This window comes from Paramisgurnus dabryanus, chromosome 8 (genome assembly GCF_030506205.2).
Source record: "Paramisgurnus dabryanus chromosome 8, PD_genome_1.1, whole genome shotgun sequence".
Taxonomy (NCBI): Eukaryota; Metazoa; Chordata; class Actinopteri; order Cypriniformes; family Cobitidae; genus Paramisgurnus; species Paramisgurnus dabryanus.
In genome coordinates, this window is record NC_133344.1 from 37,687,617 (window position 1) to 37,711,087 (window position 23,471).

The 23,471-nt window shown below is 39.2% G+C and overlaps 1 protein-coding gene across 2 annotated transcripts; it reads left to right on the top strand.

Annotated features, from left to right (window-relative positions):
• The first annotated feature begins 478 nt into the window (after positions 1-478).
• cep295 (centrosomal protein 295) lies at positions 479-21,981 on the top strand. 2 transcript variants are annotated; one of them, XM_065281733.2, is made up of 31 exons: positions 479-748; positions 1,079-1,279; positions 1,412-1,536; positions 4,267-4,360; positions 4,452-4,565; positions 4,953-5,093; positions 6,144-6,327; positions 6,473-6,607; positions 6,696-6,929; positions 7,014-7,126; positions 7,316-7,498; positions 7,585-7,652; positions 10,716-10,944; positions 11,440-11,844; positions 12,013-12,157; positions 12,232-12,387; positions 12,653-12,802; positions 14,708-14,736; positions 15,332-15,449; positions 15,541-15,729; positions 15,812-15,934; positions 16,028-16,128; positions 16,206-16,614; positions 16,701-16,826; positions 18,672-19,168; positions 19,394-19,582; positions 19,948-20,023; positions 20,181-20,372; positions 20,452-20,542; positions 21,403-21,502; positions 21,793-21,981. In XM_065281733.2, the coding sequence occupies exons 1-31, from the start codon at positions 650-652 to the stop codon at positions 21,829-21,831; spliced, it is 5,055 nt and encodes a 1,684-aa protein (XP_065137805.1). In that variant the 5' UTR covers positions 479-649; the 3' UTR covers positions 21,832-21,981. The 2 variants fall into 2 exon arrangements, with proteins under 2 accessions (XP_065137805.1, XP_065137806.1); XM_065281734.2 differs by having other exon boundaries at positions 12,656-12,802.
• Positions 21,982-23,471: the final 1,490 nt, after the last annotated feature.

Consider the following 23,471-nt stretch of genomic DNA (forward strand, 5'->3'; position numbering starts at 1 on the left):
ATGCCAGTGGTAAATTACAACAAGGTTACGGTCAAGATTTGTTTGTTTAATCTGCTTAAAAAGCGTTCTTTTTACATTTACATATATATCTATATGGGAAATTGATTCGGGTATAAATAAAAGTAAGTGGTCAAGGCGGTTTTTCCATTGATCAGACACAAAAAATAATATCAAAATAAAAAATGTTAATGAATAACGTTACTTTCCACAGCTTCGCAAATCTATTTATTAATATTTATTTATTAATATTAATAAATATTGATATATTTTGTTTTAAGCTTTTTATGTTTACTTATTGTTTAATTGTTCAATTTTAATAAAGTTAATTCGTGTAATTTTCTTATTTTTGAACCTACGAACTATCCCAAACTTTACCATAATATGTGCAAAGCGGTCTCGGCGGTAGACTAGAAAACTTTTATTGTGGAAATGATTGCGTGCTTCCTACGGCTGGTTTAAAAAGAGGAAGTGACGCGACTGCAGTTTTGAAAAAGCCGTTGTGTTGACATGGAGCTGATTAAACAAAGGTGTCTGAACTACTTGTGCGAACATGAGTATCAGACAGATTGATCGTCGCTGTTTGATGTAATAATGTCGTGCGAAGAGTAAAGCTCGTGCCTGGTCCGTGAAACTGTTGATCTCTGCAGACATGAGGAGAAAGACAAGTCGTTTGCGGCTCAGTCCCAATGAAGAGGCTCAACTGGTGAAAGAAGAGCTGGACAGGAGGAGAAAACTCCGATTACAGCAGGTCACATTTACATTTAATTTATGAATTAGTAAAGTTTGCAGTTTGCGTGTGCATTGGAATCTACGCTTACATGCACACGCAAACTGTAAGCAACAAATAGAGCTGTGGTGTCATGCTGTGATTTTTATGACAAGTTAATGTGTTTTTATACTTTTGTACACTCTAATACACATACAAAATGTGTTTTTCACCACTAGCAAAGTGTATACACTATACAATGTGAGGTCTGATACCTAGAGCCCATTGTGTGATCAGTGTGTCCACAAAAGAGTGGATTAAATACAAATCAGTTTATTATTGATGAAGTAACCTAGTTTGTTGCGTTGACAGGTTCGCGAGCAGCAGCGTTATATCGCTCAGCAGGTGCGCAGGGAGGTGCAGGAGAGGAGAGAGAAGCAGCTACAGATCATTGCTGACACACTGCAGGATGAATGGCAGCAGGAGAGAAATGACAAACTACAGACCATAGCCAGAGCCTACGAGGACAGCCTACAGTCTGTCGGCAACGCCCACCGCAGCGCACAGGAGAACGTAAGGAGAAAACCTCAGATGTGCTGCACACAATGAACCCAAATCTCATAGAGCTGCAAGTTATATATATCCTGGATAACCTGCCTGTAAAATAAGTTCACAGTGTGTGTTTGTCATTGTTTGCTTTTATAGCAGCCTGATTTAGAGGCTTTGGCTCGGAGGAGTGTGGAGAGACAGGACCGTGCAGCAGACAGACACAGGGAGGCGCTCCGAGAGCTCACTGCCCGTCGACATGAGGAGGAGGAGCAGCGCCAGCGGTCAGTACAGTCGCTAAGCATGACTACTCAAATTCTCTGGAGTTAAAGCAGTTGTACTACAGTCGAACTATAGATCACACACTCCTTTGACGTTTTTATTCATTCATTTGTTGGACACTTGTCCGAAGTGACTTGCAGTGCTTTTAAGGTGCATATAAATATGTGTGTTCCCTGGGAATCGATCTCCCAGAACCTTTGCACCTTTAACTCGTATTGAAATCTTATGAAGCTAATCGATCGTTCTGTGCAAGAAACTGTATGATATTTACAACATTATTCATGCATTCATTGCATTTAGTGATAACTGGGTTTCGGCAAAGCAAAATCTTTAAACAGAATTCAAAATAAGCATATTTAAGAAAGAATTTGCAATTTGAAGATGTTTACATGGACAAACAAATGCTTGCACATTGAAGGAAAGGTAAAATCAGGAAAAGCATAATAGGTCCTTTTTTCATCTAAATGCAGCGGGTAAAATAAGTATTGAACTGTATATATGTGGCTGTATATCACCATTTAGTTTTGTCTTGTAGAACAAGTATCTGTCGCCAGAACTATAAGCGATCACGAAAACAGACCTGTGACCAAACAAAATCACAGAAGCATGTTTAGTGTGCCATATGAGTAAACACTACATAAATGTTTTAATCAAAGAGTAATTTACACTGATCACACAACATTTAGAGTTCGTTGGTGGGATTAAAAGTATATAATGAAATTAGCATTAAAGGAATATTTCATTTTCTTAAAAGAAAAATCCAGATAATTTACTCACCGCCATGACGTCCAAAATGTTGATGTCTTTCTTTGTTCAGTCCAGAAGAAATTATGTTTTTTGAGGAAAACATTGCAGGATTTTTCTCATTTTAATGGACACCACCACTTAACACTTAACTCAACACTTAACAGTTTTTTTCAACGGAGTTTCAAAGGTCTATAAACGATCCCAAACGAGGCATAAGGGTCTTATCTAGCAAAATGATTGTCATTTTTAACAATAAAAATAACACATACACTTTTAAACCACCACTTTTCGTCTAGGTCCGGTCCAGCGCGACCTAACGTAAATGCGTAGTGAAGTAGGGAGGTCACGTGTTACATATATAAAAAACGCACATTTGCGGACCATTTTAAACAATAAACTGACACAAAGACATTAATTAGTATCAGTTGACATACAACAACGTCGGAATGGTCCTCTTTCAACACTTGTAAACACTGGGGCGGAGTTTCGCATTCGTCCTCTGTGACCTCTTGACGTCATGAGGTATTGCGTGAGGTCACGCTGACGCTTTCAGGACGGGATCTTGACAAGAAGTTGTGGTTTAAAAGTGCATATTTTATATTTTTCTTGTCAAAAATGACAATCGTTTCGCTAGATAAGACCCTTATGCCTCGTTTGGGATCGTTTATAGTCCTTTGAAACTCCGTTGAAAAAAACTATTAAGTGTTAAGTGGTGGTGTCCATTAAAGTCCATTAAAATGAGAAAAATCCTGCAATGTTTTCCTCAAAAAACATAATTTCTTCTGGACTGAAAAAAGAAAGACATCAACATTTTGGATGACATGGCGGTGAGTAAATTATCTGGATTTTTCTTTTAAGAAAATGGAATATTCCTTTAATGCTAACAGAGCCAAACAGCCTTGTACTTTATTTACATCCTTGCTACAACATAAAAAGCAGCCCAAAATGGCCTCACCCCCTTTGTTGCATGTTCCAGGGGGCAGGGTTTGTGCACATTTTGGGGTTTGTGATGTCATTAAAGAGTAACTAAACCCTAAACCAACTTTTTTTAGTTAGTGATCTGTAAGAATGATGCTTTATTAGTGCTGTTCATTGATTTTAGTAAGTTTTTTGACATTTGGATATAAAGTGTTTCAATACTACAATATATGGTGTAAAAACGTCTGAGTGCTGCCCTCTTCAGGTTGAACGGTGGCTACTGCAGTTGAATTTTCCTATTGGATGTTGGGTCCAAGAAATGACCCGTGACGTAAGCAGGTTCAAGCTCACCACGCCCTTGTTACGATCTCACCACACACTTAGTTCGTCCCCTCTATCTCCGTTGGGATCTGCCCACTTTTCTTGCATTTTTCAAATATTGCAGTGGGTGGAGTCAGGCTCTGACCAGGGGTTTAGTTACTCTTTAAACCAGGAAGAAGTTTGTAGTTTATGAGAACCTATTTCTGTTAAAGAAAATACCTCCCTTGCATTAAACTTTGAGCGTTGTAACTTTGCAGCATAATGTTGTTTATGGTCAAACAGCAACGCTGCACACTAATTGATCTTAAAAAGGGAAATCCTATTCAAGGACCCCTTCAATGATGCTGATTATGATGGATGTATTAATAGTATACCTGCTTTTTGGAGCTTCAGCATTTTTGAGACCTGTATATTATGCCAATGAGTGACTGATTTTTTTTTTTATAAAATGTGTTCAGCTGAAGTCATATACATCTGTAAATTGTGGGAGAATTTTCATTTATTACTAAGTAACCCAGAGAAATGTATGAATATCATGAAACCCAGGATATCATTAACACAGGCCTAGCAATTTTGAGTCTTAAAACCGTTGTAAACTACAGAATAATAAATATATTATAAGAATAATATTAATGCATGAAATGCTGTTTTATTTTTCATATTGTTTTGTGGTGCTATCAGACATGTTTTGATATATAATATTGCAGGTATAATTATCTAATGTAGAGAGTACTTTTGTTTGACAGACACGTTGAAGCTCGGAGAAAAGCTCTTTTAGAGGAAAAGAAGAGGGCTTCAAGAGTAGCCAGTCTGCCGCCGCCTCCTCCAAACCCTCTGGAGGTACGCTTCTCACCCTTTATTTCTGGGCTGTGTGTTTTCGGTCTATGTAATATGTTAAGAAACTGTAAGATGAGTCTGTTTCATGTCTCAGAGCATCGGGATGAAGACGTGTCCTCCGCTCAAGTCAGGACCTGCAGAACGTTTCTCTGTCACACACCATCACATGTCAGAAACAGCCGTGGACCGAGAGACTGACACCCAACAGGTCTGGACCGTTATTGACTCTTGATAAGACCAACCTTATAAACCATGAGCTGTATACACACACACATGCAGTTCTCACATCTGGTTCTACCTGAACAGCATCTAAAAATTTAATACCCCGCAATAATAACACTTACAGTTCATATCAAATTTTTTTTACATAATGAATGATATACAAATATACTTAAATAGTACATTTGTAGGACATTGTTATTTTATGGGTCATAGCATCTTGCTGAATTTCTGACACTGGCAGAAAATAATCACAATCTGTCTTTGATCCCAAGACGGAGATAATGGGCGTCTTTTCTTTGAAACTCTGTTACTGTACAATTAAGGTTGAGTTGAATGATTTTAAAACTGATCAAAAACTTTTTTTATCTTACAGATGGATGCTCGACAGGCCGCAGAGGAGGAGTTCCAGCGTTTGGAGGAGGTAAAGCGGCTGGAGGCTCGTGATAGGCAGGAGAAACTGGAGAAGGCACGACTTCGAGGAAACCACGCCCTCAGGAACGAACAGCACACACAGGTAGAGCCTCAGATCTGTGAGGATATATTCAGATATTTATCTGAAAACTTGATGTTTTATGTTTTCTTTTGTTGATGGGAATTAAGTGTCAAAACTTTAAAGCTCACGTAACACACGTTGTTTCTGCATTTCTGATGTTAATCTGGAGTACCTATAGAGTAGTATTACATCCTTTATATCTCCAAAGAGTCTTTAGTTTAATCAGATTTATAAAAGAAATTTCAGCTTTACTGAATCTTACCGATAACGTACGAAAAAATAAAGGAGGAGGAGATACTGCCGCGGGAGGGGCGAGTACGAGTCATGCAACACTATACAACACTCTTTAACTTATTATTCACTACATGTTCGTGTCATTTTATATAAAATCCAGTGCATCAAACACACATGCAAAACTCCGCTGCTACCCCGGATAATAAACTATATCCATTTTTTTCATAAGGCTGGATTTCTTCTCCTTACATCCAAAAACATACTTCTTCTTTCGTGCCATTGTTGAGTTTTGAAATTAAACAAAGCTGTGTTGAGTGATAAGATGTTTGCAAGTTTTAGCGTCTCCCGCTGATTGACTGGTGGGCGGGGTTTTCCGGGGGAAGTGCCCATATAAAGAAGTGATACGTTTAGAAACCACTGAAACGTCAGTTGGACCTGTAATCGAAAAAAAAACTTTCCGAAACTTGTACGAACGCTGGTGAAGTGCATTCGGCACAGAAATACTCTGTAAAACGCCCACATGCTTTTTTTGACACTTTGCCTACATTTAGCATGAGGAAACAACTCTATAACTGTGTTAATAAGTCAGAATGCATAGAATACCATTGAACCACCCCTTTAATGCTCACTGCCCACCATCACAGTTGTGCTGATTTCCCAGTGGAAATTATATTATTAGTTTAACTTTTCAGTTACAAAAATCAATATTTTAATTTTTCAGTCTCTTAGACAACACAGGATTGTGATTTAAATATGCTTAAAGATGAAGTTATCCCATTGGACTTTAACGCACTGGTCATATGGCATTATAATAATCTGTGGTCTGTGTGCATGTAGGACCGTGCGCGGTTACTCTGTGAACTGGAGCGTCTCCAGCAGGCTGATTTACTGCGCCGCAGACAGGCAGTAAACCGCATCCCAGCGCAGATCTTTCAGCCTCTCTACAGACAGCAAGAGCTCAGAGATGAACAGCAGCGGGATCTTGAGATTGCCTTTCATGACATGTACACTGAGGAGCACAGTATGTTCCTCCTAAACCCTCTCTTAGTTTAATACTAATCTTCTTATATAAGGTCATCTATGAATGCTTCAGCTAGATGTTTAAAGACCATCATATCTCAGTTTAATATGCAGAGACCCTTTCAGTTTTTGTTGATCTTTTCTAGAAGTCACAGGTGATCTGGAGCTTCAGCTGGTCCCTGAACCTCTTCCTCATTCATCTGCTGGTAGTCATGATGAGGACCTGGATGTGACCGTTGACCCTGAAGGGGAGGAGCCTGATACAGTCACTGAAACACTAGGTGAGCTTGCTGCTCATGTCTGAAAGCATGACCTGCAATGAGAGGAATGTAAATTGAGATCTGTATTGATGCTTTCATCTTTCTGTAGAATCCTCTGTACCATCAAGAGACCCTGGTAGACAAGCTCTGAGAAAACTTCTTGACCGCATCAGGAATCAAAGAGATCGGGTCCAAGAGCAACAGACCGCTGTGGAAGAAACTTCAAGTGAAGATGTTGTTACAGATGGTTTGAGTATTGAAACAGGATCTTTAAACAGCCAGGAAAGAGAGCAAGCAGGCAGTGTAGAGGAGCAGACGTCCACCGTAACCGAAAGCGAGGAGGGTACGGCTCTTCCTAATATTCCTGTCAGCTCTTCCAGTAAATCCGTATTTAGAGATGCTAGGAAAAATTTCTTTTTTTTTTCAGGTCCTGAGGTCAGCGATGAACCCATAGTAGCAGGAACGATACCCATGCCTGAGGAAGAAGCCCATGTTACGCCCGTGTCTGCAGAGAGCGAGAGGATAACCCAGCAAACAGATGTGAGTACACAAGTATACAAGTCACCCTTAACAATGAGCTGTGATGTAATCCTATAGTTACCAGAGTGCTTGTGAAACACACATTTACACCTTGATGGCATCTACACTTGAACTGAGCTCGGTTAGCATGGACCTGGAAGTTTAATATAATAAAGTTTGGCTTCAGTCTGTGTTTTATGTCTGTCACAGGAGTTGACGCTCTTGAGACGACAGCGGGAGCAGCTGATGCTTCTAGAAGAAATAGAGGAGAAACGGCGAGAGCTCGAGCAGCGCTTAAAAGATGCTCAGCAAGCGAGACAGACACTGGAAGACGCTGCACAGATGCATTCTGGGATTGAGGAGACCAACACACTTCCTGAGCCAGCTCCAGAGGTCTGCTTATTGCTGAACTGTCGGTCATGAATGTAAAATCTGTTATTTATTATCTCGCATGTGAACATGCTGGTTGTCTTATGAAGGTTACAGTGGGAGACACACACACAGAGAGACTCCGTCAGTACCAACAGCGACTCCTGGAGCAAGACAGGTCAGTGTGTGCAGTGTCGATTTGTTTGTGGTTTGTTATAATAAATGTTAAATATTCAAATCCGTACATTTTAGCAGCACTTTTGTAGCACTTCTAGTATACTTCAAATAAAACGTAATGAATCATTGTAGAGACATGAAAGAAAGGAAAAACGTTATTGTCTGTCACAAGTGACAGAAATTTGTCTTTGACAAGACATGCTCAGATAACATTAAGACCTATACGAAAACAATTAGACAATACAAAAATTCGCTCTACAAACATACATGTGCAAAAATAATAAAGAATATGAAAAAAAAGTAAAGCAGTTTATTAACATCTATGTAATTACTAGTCTTGAAAGACAACTTTTGTCTTTTACTTTGATTTTATATCTGAAGAAAGCAAACTGATACAGTGACAAATTATCCCATTGTTGACGATGGGATCATACAATCTTAATGCACAGTCCTATATATGTTATCATTACTATGGGTGTAACGAAAAATCGTGATACACACTTATATACCCGTCTGATATCTTTTTTTTTGATATGCGAAGGTGATATTATGCACAGCTCTCATGTATTATGGCTCTTTGATCAGTAGGAAGTCCTCATCAATCTAAAATCCCTGTGAGTTTGAGTCGTGGGTCAGTGATAAAAACGGATTGGCAAGATGAGAAATTCAAAAATATTTTGTTTTAAAAGCATGCATCAGGTTTATTTCGATGCACTTAGTGTGTATTTGTTAATTTTATGATTTTTTTTTTTTTAATTTGCACCATTTTTATGAAAGTTAAGACTAAATGGACCTGAAAAGGTCAAATGGTGTAACGCCAATTATGCCAAAGAATAAGAGATATTAAATATTTTATCCACCTTGATGGCATGTAAACGTAATCATAAAAAAAAAATCATTTTAAAATACAATTTTATTAGTTATTTCTAAATGTAAATTGTAATGCCTTTTTGTAATATTTGTCCTGACATATGGTGAAAACAGCTCTGTTTTCTAAATAGTCTTTGACAATGATGTAAAACTGTATGTAAAAAAATCATATTACACTAAAATAGATGTTTACATTTATTACACACTTTTTTAAAGAATATTTTTATATTTTCATTTAAAATAAATACTAGTTACACCAATTGACACAGACCATTGACACAGACCGGTTACATTGGCATTTTTGCAATTATTCCCCAAATATTCTTTCAAAATGTAATAAAAACAGAAATTTTAGACTTGGTCCTCAAAAAAGAGAATGTATGCAAGTAATCTGCAAATTTGTTTTGAAATTTTAACCCTTTTACATTTAATTGAACCATACGGACACACAATTATTAATGTCACGTCATCAGTGTTGGGGCTAGTTACTCAAAAAAGTAATATATTACGTATTACATATTACTCTCAAAAATAGTAATCCCTTACTTTACTTTATTACTCCCTGGAGAAAGTAACTAGTTATATTACTAGTTATATTACTAGTTACATTTTTTTTCTGGACAAGAATGTTTATTTGGGCAAGCCACGGCCAAGAAAATGCTGGCTTCCTTACCCGCTACCGGACGCGGGGCACAGCGTTAGGAGAAACATTAAAGAGTGTGCACTTCACCGTCAAGTTATTTTCCTTCCGTTGAACATAATAAAATATGACTGAATCTCCACCCGTCGAAACTAGCTTTCTGTTACTGGGAACCTTCCTCTGAAAAAGAGCTTGCCGTTGTTGACGCTTCCATTTACCCGATCTGTCTTTGAGTGTGCCGCTGCCGCTCTGTGCTGCTGGCTGCTGGGTGTCGACCAATCGGTGATGGTAAATGATACCTCATGCCAAACTTAGACCAATCACTGTTCCATTCACGCCCTCCTCCCCTTCCCTTTTGTTCTCTGTGTTTTGTGCCTTGTGTGATGAAGGTGCTACTGGCGAATGTAACTCAAGTAACTAGCTCGGGAAAACTGTAATAATATTACCATTTTCAGACGGGTAATGCCTTACACTACTAGTTACTGAAAAAAGTAATTTTATTACAGTAACTAGTTACTTTGTAACTAGTTACACCCAACACTGCACGTCATTGACCCTTATAACATGCATTTGAAAACGCAACACTCGTCAAACATAAACATTATACATATTCTTTATTATCAAGAAAAAAACCTGAAAACCTTTGAAGACCAAGCGATATAAATAGGCTTATAAGCATTTCCTGGAGCTGCGTGTGTAAATGGTACTTTTTCTGCAGCCCTCAATAAGGTGCATGTCTGAGCAATGATGATAAATGTTTTGAGCCTGAAGTACATGTTAAATAAACATGCATTTAATGAAGGCATCTACACTTGAACTGAGCTCTGACTTTTAAATGTAGTGGCATTTCATCATAATTTATTGAGAAGCACAGCAAGCAAATTGCATGATCTATCGCTACACCCCTAGTCATTACAGCCTTACAGCTGCCTATGTATATAGTAAGGGGCTAATCACACCAAAAGCGCTTTAAACGCTTGAAAACGCAAGGCGCAACGCACTGCCTTTTTAAAAAAAGAGCAGTGCGACGCGGCTTTTTATATTGCTAGGCAACCACGGAGTCAGCTGTCTTGTCAATCAAATATTGAAGCGTGAGCGTTCTTTTGCTGTTAACTGTAATATTAGCAGAAACTTTAAAAAGAGGGCGCTTGCTCTGACCTTGTTTGAGGGTGAGAGGTGCACAAACATGCAGGAGAGAGTGAGCGAGTGGAGTCCGGTTTTTCAAAGCAACTGTAAACTTCCCTCACCACAACGTAAGGCCCGCCTCTCCCCTCATTCGATTGGACAATGGAAATGAATGACGTCTGCTCTCAGCGCTCCCTCAAAAGCGCGTGTCGCGGCTGACGGCAAAAACCGCAAGGTGCTCGGCGCGCATAAGCAGCGCACAAACACTCCATGCCCATAGAATATCATTCAATAAAGGCGCCTGCAACTGCCATAAACGCTTTTGATGTGATTAGTCCCTAAGGCAATTCAGCCTGTTTTGGCACCTTGACCTGTGTGCTAATTCTTACATTATACAACACCTTGTGGTTAACTTTCTTTTTTATACAGGCGTCATAAGAAGTGTGTTGATGATGCTCGACGCCGACTGGAGGAATATCAACATACTCTGAGATTACGATCCACCATCGGTATTGACACATTACAGGCGTCTTCTGTTTGCCCTCTACGTCTGCCCAACATCAGAATACCTGATCACCAGTCAGTCCTCACCCACCCTGGTGACGACATCAGCCCGGAGGAACAGCACAAAAGAGATGTTGTGCCAGTTCAGTTACAGGTTAGTGGTCAACTACAGAGACATTTTGTCATCCTTGATACCAGATGCTTTTAAACTCTTTGTATAAGTTAGTTATTTATCTTTATAAAGTTCAATTCAATGAGCATCTATGGACAATTTGTAATCTGACATATTGTGTGGATATTTTGTACTATTTTGATCAATAAGAAGTACCTCTGTCTTATTCAAGTTAAGCATAACGAAGTTATTTGCTAGCCTAGAAAACCGATTGGTTTCGGCAGGTTTTAAGGAAAATGTAAAAGCTGATGTTATGTTTCCTAATAATGTCTCCTAGAGGTAGCATGTATGATGAGAAGAGGATAGGGCCTAGAACAAATCCCTGTGGTACACCATATTTAACCTGAGAGTAACATGATTTTTCCTCATTAACATTAAATGGCGATTGGTTAATTAAGACCTAAAGTTACTACAACACAGTGACGTGTCTGAATAAGTATTTGTTTGTTTAAATATTCAGTGTTTGTTTTTTTACAGACCTCTCTCTTCAGCCCCTCTAAACCTGTATCATCTGATACAAGTAGTCCATCAGTCATGCAGTCTGTACGTGAAGTGTCTGTACAATGTCCTGAAGTTGACCACGCTGAAGAGACATCACCGAACACTCATGTAGAAGATCAGCTTTGCGTATCTGAACATGAGCAGGTTCCTCTTCCTCCCCCCTCAGTTATTCTAGAGCTTCTGCGAAGCCGGCAGCAACGAGCAGTCGTGAAGTCCGCAGAGATCTGCAACCAGGTCATGCCGTTTTCTCATCCCAGCAGCGCAGTCCAGACACCAGCGCAGCCAGAGATGCTCCAGAGAGAGGCGGAGCCAGACCAGTCGTCTGTGGAGACTGATAGACAGCATGTGGTGAGACAGCACTTGAGGAGAACACACATGCAGGTAAACATCAAGGAAGTGTTTTGTCTCGAGATAGATCTTAAATATTATGAAAAAGTTATGTGTGTTAGCGTCACAGGCCCTGGTTCATGTGAAGCTGTGTGAGTTTTTCTTAATAATGAACTGTTAGAATCAGTGATATGATGCTTATTCATTTGTTTTATCTGTGAGGATCGTGTGATGAACTCTAGTGCCCTTCAAACCGATCATCTCAGTTTAATGAACACACTGCTGAAAGCCATTGAGGAGACCAGCGGTCACACCAAACCCCCAGCAGCACAGAGCAACACAGCCACTCCACTGACTCTCTCAAACGGTACGAGATTGTTTAAACAACAAGTCATTCACTGTCAGACGCAAGCTAACAGTGCTGCTGTTTTAATCTTCTAGACTGCATGTATGAGCATGCCCCAGTGAATCGTGGGAAAGCAAAGCCTCCGGTGACTCGGCCACCTGCCCGTCTGGCTTTCCTCCAGCAGATGGAGTCACACGAACTCAGTGCTATACAGGAAGTGGACACTCCTGTCAATGTCAGCCTCGATGCAGGTACACAACGTCAACAGATTAAATAACTAATAGCTGTAGTAGCCCAATAGTGCTAGTTGTAGAGAGCGGGTTTCACAGACATCAATCATCCTATACTGAAACTCTTGATTGGTTGGGTCTGAAGTTGATGTAAAGGGACTTGCAAACAAATGTTGAATTACAGTTTTTGCACTAGTGAAACATAAGTCGTACAATTCAAACACTACTATTGACAACGCAGCATACCCTGTGTGCTTTAGATCATGTGATGTCTCTCTGTCTGTAGCAGATCTCAGTGAGTCCAGCAGTGCGTCTCTGCCAGCTGTCATTTCTGATGGCAGTCGTAGCGAGAGTGAGGGGTCAAGGGTCACTGGCAGAATCAGCCGAATGTCATGGAGAGAAGCTCTTATGATTGACTCTGCCACCTCACGAACAAGTAAGAAATAACATTATGTAGCTGTTAGTTATAGTTTTGGTAAGGGAAGTGCAATACACTGACATTTGTCCAGTGTGACAAATGATGTAAATTGTTATTGCCATTTGTACTTATTTTACTTCATAAGTCTTTTTACCACTTGCAGTTCTGTTGATAAAGATTGAGGTAAACCCGGTGTATGATGGGGCGTAAATGGGACAGTTTATTGCGAAACAGATCCTGTATCATCATCTCTTCCAGCGATGCAATATTTTGCCGATATATCAAACTTTTCTTTAATGCAATTTCGATTTGATTAATTTATCGATACTTTAATATTGCCTGCCTAGTTACATTTTAATAACTCACGAATGCAACCAAAATATAAAATGAAAGTTTAATTAAACCCTTTAAAAAAGGCACAATCTCTGTCCCAATTGGGACAAGGGTAGGGATGCACCGATACCGATACTGGTATCGGGTATCGGCCTCGTTACCACATTTTCTAAAGTACTCATTAAAAGTCCCCCGATACCAGGGATCAATACCACGGTCTGAGGAATGTCTATGTTTGAGCGGCGTGTAAGGGGTTAATAGCTCTTGTGTTGTCCAAAGAGGCAGAGTTTACAACAAACTGGAAAACTAGTCCCTTGTTTTTTTGTTATCGGCAAGTACTGAAATGCAAGTATTCGTACTCGTATTCCAAAAAAGTGGTATCCCTGCATCCCTAGACTAGGGCTGTCACAGCGATTAAATCATTGTCTTCATCGCAATTGTTTGACCTCATCGCAATGATTTCAGATCACTGCAATGATTGCAGATCTCTTTAAAAAACACAAGGGGGAGCTACAGCGCCTGTATAAACGAGACCGTATCAGATGGCGCTCCTTAACTGACATGTGGGACAGTAATAATATGACCTTCGTAGGATTGTCTGCTATTTAAGGCCTGTTCTGGTATAGTCAGTTTATTATGATTGCATTTTTATTTTCTGTTATTTTAAAGATATTTTATTGTGTTTATTTCTTATGAAGAATTTTCAGTTTTTGAAAAATATATTCATTAAATAATTTCTTAAAATCTCTAAATATGTGCAGTGTACTAATATGTACTGCCAGATAAACCTTGCAAAAGATTTAAATAATCACAACAATGTGTGAAAAATATTTCAACGGCAAAAAAAGATAATTAAATGTCAAAGCAATAAAACAGGCGATTAATCGTCTTATCAGCACAATTTATAAGACAATTAACCTTCAGCCAATTTTCATAATCGTGACAGCCCTTTTAGGTACTAAATACACTTTTTTTAAATAAAGAACAATGAATGATGAGGGGGAAAATGTCAGATAAAATCAACCTTATGATGGCAACAGTCAAAGTGTTTCAGTGTTTCTATTTTCCATATACAAAATATTTTCAAACCCATGATTTGCGTCTGATAGCAGTCACGTCTTCTGCTTCTTCACTGTGTTTTTCGCTGCTACAACTGCTTTGCATTCATTTGCTGACACTAGCACATAAAAATAAACGAAAATGCGCGCTTTGGGGGACATGCATGGGTGGAAGTTACGTCAAGAAATAAAGTAGAGCGTGTTAAAAAAAGGGTACCTCATATCGATATTTTAAGTGTGACCTCAATGCATCATAGTGATCCAAATCGATGTATTTTTACATCCGTATTGTACGGTGAGATAACTGTGTATGTGTGCATGGGATGAGAGGTATAATGTGATTTTTTTTTTTTTGTTTTTTTTTTTTGCATGAAATCTAACCTATTGTAATAACTCCCCCCCCAAAAAATCAAGGCTTTATAAAATAATGTATAGGCCTAATAGAACCCCTTTAAATGTCATTTCATGTTTAAAAACCTGTGATTTTTGTTAGCTTTTTACATTTATCACTTTAACTGTTTACCTAATGCAGGTGCTTCCAGCATAAGCCTGCAGCCGGAGGTAAGACTCATTTAACCTAACATAACCTAACCAACTAACCTCTTTACTTATGGCGTGTTAACCCTTTTCTGAGATTCACTGCCAATGAATCAATGATGAAATTTAGCCAAATCTGAGTGTGATGTCATGAGTCACACCAGTGATTATGCTTGAGAAGCTGTGTTTGTGTGTGCGTGCGCGTGTCTATGTGTGTGCATGTGTGCGCGTGTGTGTTTGAGCAATGATGATAAATGTTTTGAGCCTGAAGTACATGTAAAATAAACATGCATTTAATGAAGGCCTCTACACTTGAACTGAGCTCAAGCGTGCGTGCTTGTGTGTGTGTGTGTGCGTGCTTGTGTGCGTGCTTGTGTGCGTGCTTGTGTGTATGTGCTTGTGTTTATGTGCATGTGTGTACATGTTTGAGCAATGACGATAAATGTTTTCAGCCTGAAGTACATGTTAAATGAACATGCATTTAATGAAGGCCTCTACACTTGAACTGAGCTCAAGTTATTGTGTGTGTGTGTGTGTGTATGTGTGTGTGTGTGTGTGTGTGTGTGTTGTTAAACAATACATTTGTTAATATACTTTTTCTCTCTTTTTCTGCTGTCAGTTTGAAGTGGATGTGCCACCCGGTCAATCATCTGTTGATCCAGACTGTCTCTCATCCACTACTATATCAACAGGAAGCTACTCTACTAGTGAGCATGAACCCAACTGCACTATTACAGGTACATGAGTGTGTTATGATCAGACAAAATCTGCATCAGAACCTTATCACAGTTATGTTGTTTAACCAGGGAGTCTCTCTTTCATTATCAGACACTTCTCTTTCCCGTATTGAGCCTGTTGGCACGGAGAGCTCAGTCTCTGGGACATCGCCCAAGTCCGGTTCATATCATCCGACTAGTGGTAACCAATTGCATGAAATGAGGGATTCGATACAGCAGATCATAGATAAATACACACAAGATCTGGACAATTCACTGAGAACAGGAAGTGTGCACACAGGTAAACGCCACAATATATGAACCATAGATCGTATGTTAGCAAAAATCAGGCGCAGACTTACCTGTAATGTGTCTGGATGCAGGTGGCAACACTAGTTCTGAATCTTACACCTGGTCCAGTATCCTTCAAAAGAGTGAAACGCATAATGAAGAGCACATGAGCTCACTGAACTCTGCTGTACACCTCTCCAACACTGAGCTCACAGGTGAGGGACCATTTTCTCCAAAATCTCACTTCATACTACACATGTAATGATCTGTTAAGACGGTGATGCCAGCTGTTTCTTTATTATTTTTAGGTGACTTCCTGCCCCTGCAACCCCATCCAGACATTGACTCCTCATCCTCATCGTCTTCATCTAGAAATGTAGAGCGAGATTATCAAAGTAGCAGAATGCAGGTAACAGTCGTTTTTTTTGTGTGTCTTAATTCATCGTTCTTGATTGTCTTGTTAACATCTCTACTTTATCGTTTCAGGGGTGGAGCGAGACTGTAAACCGAATCGTTGAACGCTTCTCCAATCAGTTATCCATCAGACGAGCTGATCAAGGTCAGGTGTCCCCACTAAACCAGCTGATTGGAAAGCAGGTTTCTAATACAAGCCACCTGATTGGTCGCATCACAAAAGAGTCATCACAGTCGTCTTCCGTGCAGCAGAATTCAGTTGATCCTCAAAGCAGCGTCAGTGAAATCTCTCATAACTCGGCCTCTCCTCAAGCGGATAAAAGCAACGACTCGAATTCAGTCATCAATGGTCAGACTGGCTCTCAAGGGCAATTCGGTTCAAGCCAGCTGATTGGTAGAGCATCAGATATCGATTCATCTCAGGTACTCGATGACAGCAGTGCCGTTGCCGATGGATTAAGGGAAATGACTTGTATCACAGGTGTGAAACACAGACCTGAGCCATATATGTGAATGTGGTGTTGTGCTCCATTGATCTCACTCGTCTTTCTCTTGCTTCATCTGCAGTAGGTGGAGGATGTCCAATGGATTGCGAAACTGGGCCATTAGTTCATCTGTCTGCATCAGAGATCATATCACCTGTCCAACAGCGCTCAGTGGAGGATGGAAACGCCTTCACTGATGGACCACATGGTAAGAGAAAGCAAATTGTTATTATGGTGCGTTTACACCCAGGCGTGAATGAAGCATTATCGCGAGTGATTTACATATTAAGTCAGTGCAAAGACACAATAGATATTCTGCAGCGTGATTCGCGCTAAAGGTGTGGCGTGAATTGAGCGCTTCGGATGTTTGATGCGCGTAACTCGTGATTTGCGCGAGTTAAAAAATCTGAACTTTGGCAGATATTTGCCCAGTATTAACCAATCAGGAGCTTGCTCTAGTAGTCATGTGATTACAAAGTAGTGAGCAGAGGCAGATATATGAAACCACAATGAAGGACAAAATCATTGTCGCTGTATGTGGACACCCAGAGCTGTATGACACAACTTTTTGTAGAAACAGGAATAAAAATATTCTTGCTTGGAATAAAGTGAGTGAGGAGGTCGGACAATCTGATAAATTATGTATACATATTGAGACTACAAGCTAGCTAAAGCCTTCAAATTGAGCGTATTCGCATCTGAATTTTCTTCACTAATGACGCAAATTTCTTACAGGAATTACGCACGTTAACTCAAAATGTTTACACGGGAATGTCGCATATTAACTCAAAATGTTCACGCGGGAATGGTGCACATTAACTCAAAATGTCCACACAGGAATGGTGTGTGCTAACTGAAAATGTTCTTGCAGGAACAGCGCGCGTTAACTTAAAATATTTGCACGGGAATGGCGCGTGTTAACTGAAAATGTTTATGCGGGAACAGCGCGTGTTAACTCAAAATGTTTGTGTGGGAATAACGCGTGTGAACTGAGAATGTTTGTGCGGGAATGGTGTGCGTAAATTCAAAATGTTCACGTGGGAATGGTGTGTGCCAACTGAAAATGTTCATGCGGGAACGGCGCGCGAACTCAAAATGTTCAACCGGTAATGGTGTGCTTTAACTCAAAATGTTTGTGTGGGAATGGTGTGTTAACTCAAAATGTTTGTGTGGGAATGGCGTGCGTTAACTCAAAATGTTTGCGCGGGAATAACGTGCGTTAACTCAAAATGTTTGTGTGGAAATGGTGTGCGTTAACTCAAAATGTTTGCGTGGGAATGGTGTGTTAACTCAAAATGTTTGCGTGGGAATGGTGTGTTAACTCAAAATGTTTGCGTGGGAATAACTCGTGTGAACTGAGAATGTTTGTGCGGGAATGGTGCGCGTAAATTCAAAATGTTCACGTGGGAATGGTGTGTGCCAACTGAAAATGTTCATGCTGGAACGGCGCGCAAACTCAAAATGTTCAACCGGTAATGGTGTGCTTTAACTCAAAATGTTTGTGTGGGAATGGTGTGTTAACTCAAAATGTTTGTGTGGGAATGGCGTGCGTTAACTCAAAATGTTTGCGCGGGAATAACGTGCGTTAACTCAAAATGTTTGCGTGGGAATTGAGTGCTTTAACTCAAAATGTTTGCATGGGAATAACGCGTGTGAACTGAGAATGTTTGTGCGGGAATGGTGTGTGCCAACTGAAAATGTTAATGCGGGAACGGCGCAAACTGAAAATGTTTGTGCGGGAATGGCACGCGTTAACTCAAAATGTTCATGCGGGAATGGTGTGTGCTAACTCAAAATGTTTACGCGGGAACGGCGTGCATTAACTAAATTTTATGTGCGGGAACAGCGTGCGTTAACTCAAAATTTTCACGCGGGAATGGTGTGTGCTAACTCAAAATGTTTGCGCGGGAATGGCGCGCTAATCTTAAAATGTTTGCGCGTCCAACTACGTGCGACTGGAACAATTTATTTGCTTCATTCGCATCTGGTGTGAATGCAGTTACAATGATTGTAAAGCAGAACCATACTAACATTTACTTTTTTTGTTTCACAGATGATACTTCAGATTGCTTTCTTTCTCTGCCCACTGAGGTCACACAAAATGAAAGTATGGAACGTTCGCTGGCCGCTCACATCCCTCTCGAAGCCGAAATGTGTCGTACGAATTTGAGCATCCAACCACCTGATACTTCTGCTTTTGATTGGCTGGAGCCAACAGATGCTTCTCTAGCATCATTCGGTTTAGACTCCTCATCACATCATCAGTTCAGGGCAGATACACAGATTCAGTCCAAGTCAGACTTGCAGATATCAATGGATCAGCTCTGTTTAACTCACGAGTCCCTCTGTGAAACCGATATAGTGCCTCCTCCCACTGCTACAGATGTTAGCCGTATGAAATACTCTCCTCCCGCAACCCCTGTACATGATAAAAGCTGTGACCTCGTGCCACAGAATGAGGGTCTAAAGCCACACTTGATCAGCACTGAGACATCCCAGCATCAGCCTGTTAAAGATAACACGCTGGACACGTTATTGGAAAGAGCACAGGTGAGGTCTCACATGTTTGGTTACCATTAAGTTGTCAGCAATCACTTGTCAATACATAACATATTAAAACTGCACTTTTTGCTCGAGAGACCATTTCAGTCATGAGTTTGGGGTACTAGGAGTGCCTGAGTACACATGAACAGTATCTTGGGTGATTGACTGTTTACATGTTTATAGATAGTCTCCATCTGTTACCACTGATCTGAGAACTGTTGTTATTCTCAGGAGCTGGGTGATGGTAAGGGCATTCTTGAAGAATCTACAATCTCATTCATCAGTCTACCAGAGTCAACAACACTACAAGATCCTGACATCACTGAAACTGAAGATAATGCAAACAGAGCGACTGAGCCATCACAAGAGAAAGAAATAAAGAGGAAATATGATGATGATGATGATGATGATGACAGTCAGGTAAGAGTCTGATCTTGACTCAAATCATAAAGCTTTAATATATCAAGACACATCTATGTTGTCTCTTTCACTTGTTAAATAATACCTTAAAATTTAGAAATAGGTCTCATTTGCTACTTACGAAGAAGCCAATCTCCCAAAGGCTTCTCATTTGAACTACCAAAAAAAGTGTTTTATAAAGATTTTTTAAAAGGAAGCGTTGTGGAAGATGGTTAAGCAAAAGCAGCCAACAACTTAGTTTTATTATTTTTACTTAGTTTTAGTATAATAATAATAAAGTAAAAAAGTGGTGTGTCCAAACGCTGTGCCATACTCTACATATTTAAATGATTTAATTGTGCATTTTTATTCATTCCTGTGTTTAGAGCAAAGTGTCGGTTTGTGTAAAGGAGGACAGCAGTCGATCAGAATGTCCTGAGATATCATCCTTTCCTCAGACAGGTTATTCATTTCTTTTCACACTGAAATTCCCCTGCTATTAATATATTCATCTGATACATGTATGTTTAACTCCACTTTCATAAACAAAATCCCGATGATGTACTCACCCCCATGTCATCCAAGGTTTTTAAACAGTTTTAACTGATTTGTGTTTCAGTAATGATGCTGGAGTGTCAGACTTCATCTGCTCAACAGCAGGAGGCGTTACGACGACGACATTGTCTCGCCCAGCGGTCTGCTCTCAGAGCTGCAGAGGTCAAAGCTAAAAGAGCAGAGATGAGGAAAGTCGTTCAGAATGTATCTAAAGCCACTTCGTCTTCAGGATACACCGTACAGAAATCAGAAATGGGTAAATAATTGACACCAGAGCTCGGACAATTCATAGATAATAGATTAAAATAGAAGTTGATGGTTTCATATACTGTCAGTTTGTAGATTAAAGACTGTGGCTGAGGTCAAGATATGCACACCTGGACAGAAATCCTTGGAGGAGGGAGAGATGTACCAGCGTACTCAAAGGTAAGGGTATTCTGAACACAGACATTATAGGGTTAAGAGCTGTAATAATTACTAATTTTAAGGTTAACTGTGATAATGTTCAACTGTTAGTTTTAGCACGTCATATTTGTATTACTGTTTAATCGTTCCAGTGTCACGGTTTGAAAACCCTTGTTCCAGCATTAATCAACTTGAAGTTGAGACAAACACATTCATTTATGTCTCCTCCCATGTGTTTGTGATGACAGTGCTTCACTGACTGAATTTAAATCCCAAAAATTTTCACATTTAGGGAAATGTAGTCGTACTGGTACATGTTTACTTAATATTTCTTTAGACAGATCCATCTTTTCTATTCATTTTCCATTAAATGATGAGTTTAAAGCTCTGTTTGTTTCTGATTGCTTTGAGCGCAGGTGTTGTACAGATTTACTCCTGGGTCATAAAGTTCCCCCATTTCACACATTTGTCCAATCTGATTTATTTTCTTTAGATGAACATTTATCTTCCGACCCCAAATGTGCCATGATTAACGTTAATGTTACATATTTGATGTTTATGAGAATAAAAATGCAAGCACTTGTTAAATACCGGTATTATGTGATATGGTAAATGGACTGAACTTATATAGTGCTTTCATAGACCTATGGCCATCCAAAGCGCTTAACATATATTGCCATAATATTGATAACCATGATGTAAAATTTTCATATCGTTTAATCTCTAATAGGCTGTTGTATCAAATGTTCACAATGTTATTGCAATGATCGTAATGTGCACTTTATACATATTTCTTATTACACCAGACAATTTGGTCAAATATCAAGTTATGAATATCACCTTACTAGACTCCAACTTTTTCCTTTTTGTCTTTTTCCCAGGTTGTACAAGCGGTTAGAAGAAGTCAAACAAAAGGAGGAGTATTACAACCGTCAAAAGGCTTATGCCAAAAACCGTGAGAAGGCCAAAGAGTTTCAGAGGGTAAGATGATTTAAAAGTATTGAATATCTGCACTAGATGAAGAAATAAATATTTATATTAAATTAACTTAATAATAAACCCTTTGGAATTACCAGGATAAGAAAGTAAAAATTACTGTTTGTGTGTTACTAGTTTAGTCTGACAATTGTGATTTTTAAAGTAAACCTTGTAAAAACTCTGATTCAAGTGTGTTGAAGGGGAACTGTGCAGGAAGGTTGCTCTCCAGACCCTAAATGAACCCCTGTTATAGACAATGAGATTTGTGATGTACTCATTTTTTTGTCTTACAGAAGACGCTGGAAAAGCTGAGGGCTAAACAAAAAAGTTGAAGTTCCTTTCTTTTAAACATATGTTGTTTTGTCTATTTAATGTTCAAACTGACAAGCACTTTTATTTTGTATGTATTTGCTATTTTATGTATATTTGTGTATTTTAAGTAAAGTTTTATTTTCATCAGTAGAATTGCCTGTGTGGACATTATCTTTTTCTGTACAGCAAGAATGAGCAGAATAATTATATAGCAGTGTAAAACATGTAAAATATGGTGTACCACAGGGATCCGTTTTAGGCCCCATCCTTTTCTCATTGTAAATGCCTCATCTAGGACAGTGGTTCTCAACCTTTTTAACTTCAATTATATTTGATGCCCCCCCCACTCACTCTATTTCTACCCAATCAAATGTTCTTGAACTTGGCTTGACCAGACAGCTGTATATTTATTACAAAAATCTGTATTTGTGGTTAATCTCTTCTCAACTGAGGAACATAAAGAACATCCGTCTTGGCAGGACTCAAGATCTATTTCAATTTTCTGGTTCTCAAGCTAAATCTCCTACTTATTGTGATGAGTGATCAACGGTACACTGTTGGCCATTGTGGCCTTTCACTCGGCCCGCTGCTCAAGTTTTAAAACTAAACAATCCTAATGGGCCAAACAAACGTACATTCTTCATTCATATATCTTCCTAAGTTATGTCTGTGCTATTATTAAGCAGTATTTAAACATATCTAGTGAATGATTTGTTTAGTTGAAACTGCACTTTCTACAACCAAACTATTGATTATTTTAATTTATTTACTTTGGAGTAATTTCACGGACCGAGCTTGGGTCTAGTCCCAGACTAAAATTTATGTTTGAATTTTAAAACATTGTGCACTGATATATCCTAGCATATATGAGTGCTATTGTTCTGTCTCAATATGCACACCAGTAATGTTTTTTGTAAGTTATGTTTGTTAAAACTACATTAATGTCCTAATATTACCAAGGCCTAGTCCTGGATTAATCTAAACCCTGTCCGGGAAGCCGCCCCTTCATGTATAGTCTTGATGCATAAAACAGATTCCGGCCTACTCTATTTTTTTATCTGTGATTGAATCTGGATTTTCTCTATAAACAAAGCTTATTGAGTGGTTATCTCTCAGTATCGTTATCTGAGATGAGGGGAAGATGGACTGAGTGACTTAAAGACCTACTGAATGTTCCTAGAAAAGACTGACCTTTGACCTGGATTGGGTCACACTCAGTATATAACCAACAGTAAGTGTCAGATGAATAATCAATGAGATGTGCTGTAAACAAGATCACCAATCAGTGCTTTCATTTAATCAGAATGGTGACTTTGTAGTGCTTTTATGTGCATTCTTTACTGTTTTGTTTAATTTTATTTCTGCTCCTCACCCACTCGGATACACGAGACAAACTGTTGAACATTGTGAATTTCACTTCTTACTTACATTGATGTTATGCAGTTTTTGAACATTTTTAGTCAGAATGGCTGTATCTCTATATGGCAACTGCAGACAGATAAAACATTCGTGGGAAATGAGCCGGAGTGCTGGTGTGGCTCTGCTACCGATGATTTAATTTTCCACTTCACTAACCGTCAATCACAAGCAATCAGATGGACAAAACTACAACTCCTCATCAAAACCAACAAGGACTTTTTGCAATCTGCTACACTTTGCT

Excerpts from the sequence above, each read along its gene's own strand:
- cep295 (XM_065281733.2), top strand. The coding sequence starts at position 650 with ATGAGGAGAAAGACAAGTCGTTTGCGGCTCAGTCCCAATGAAGAGGCT. Across the intron at positions 6,328-6,472 it reads CATGTACACTGAGGAGCACA|AAGTCACAGGTGATCTGGAG; the intron begins GTATGTTCCTCC and ends GATCTTTTCTAG. Across the intron at positions 21,503-21,792 it reads AGGCCAAAGAGTTTCAGAGG|AAGACGCTGGAAAAGCTGAG; the intron begins GTAAGATGATTT and ends TTTGTCTTACAG.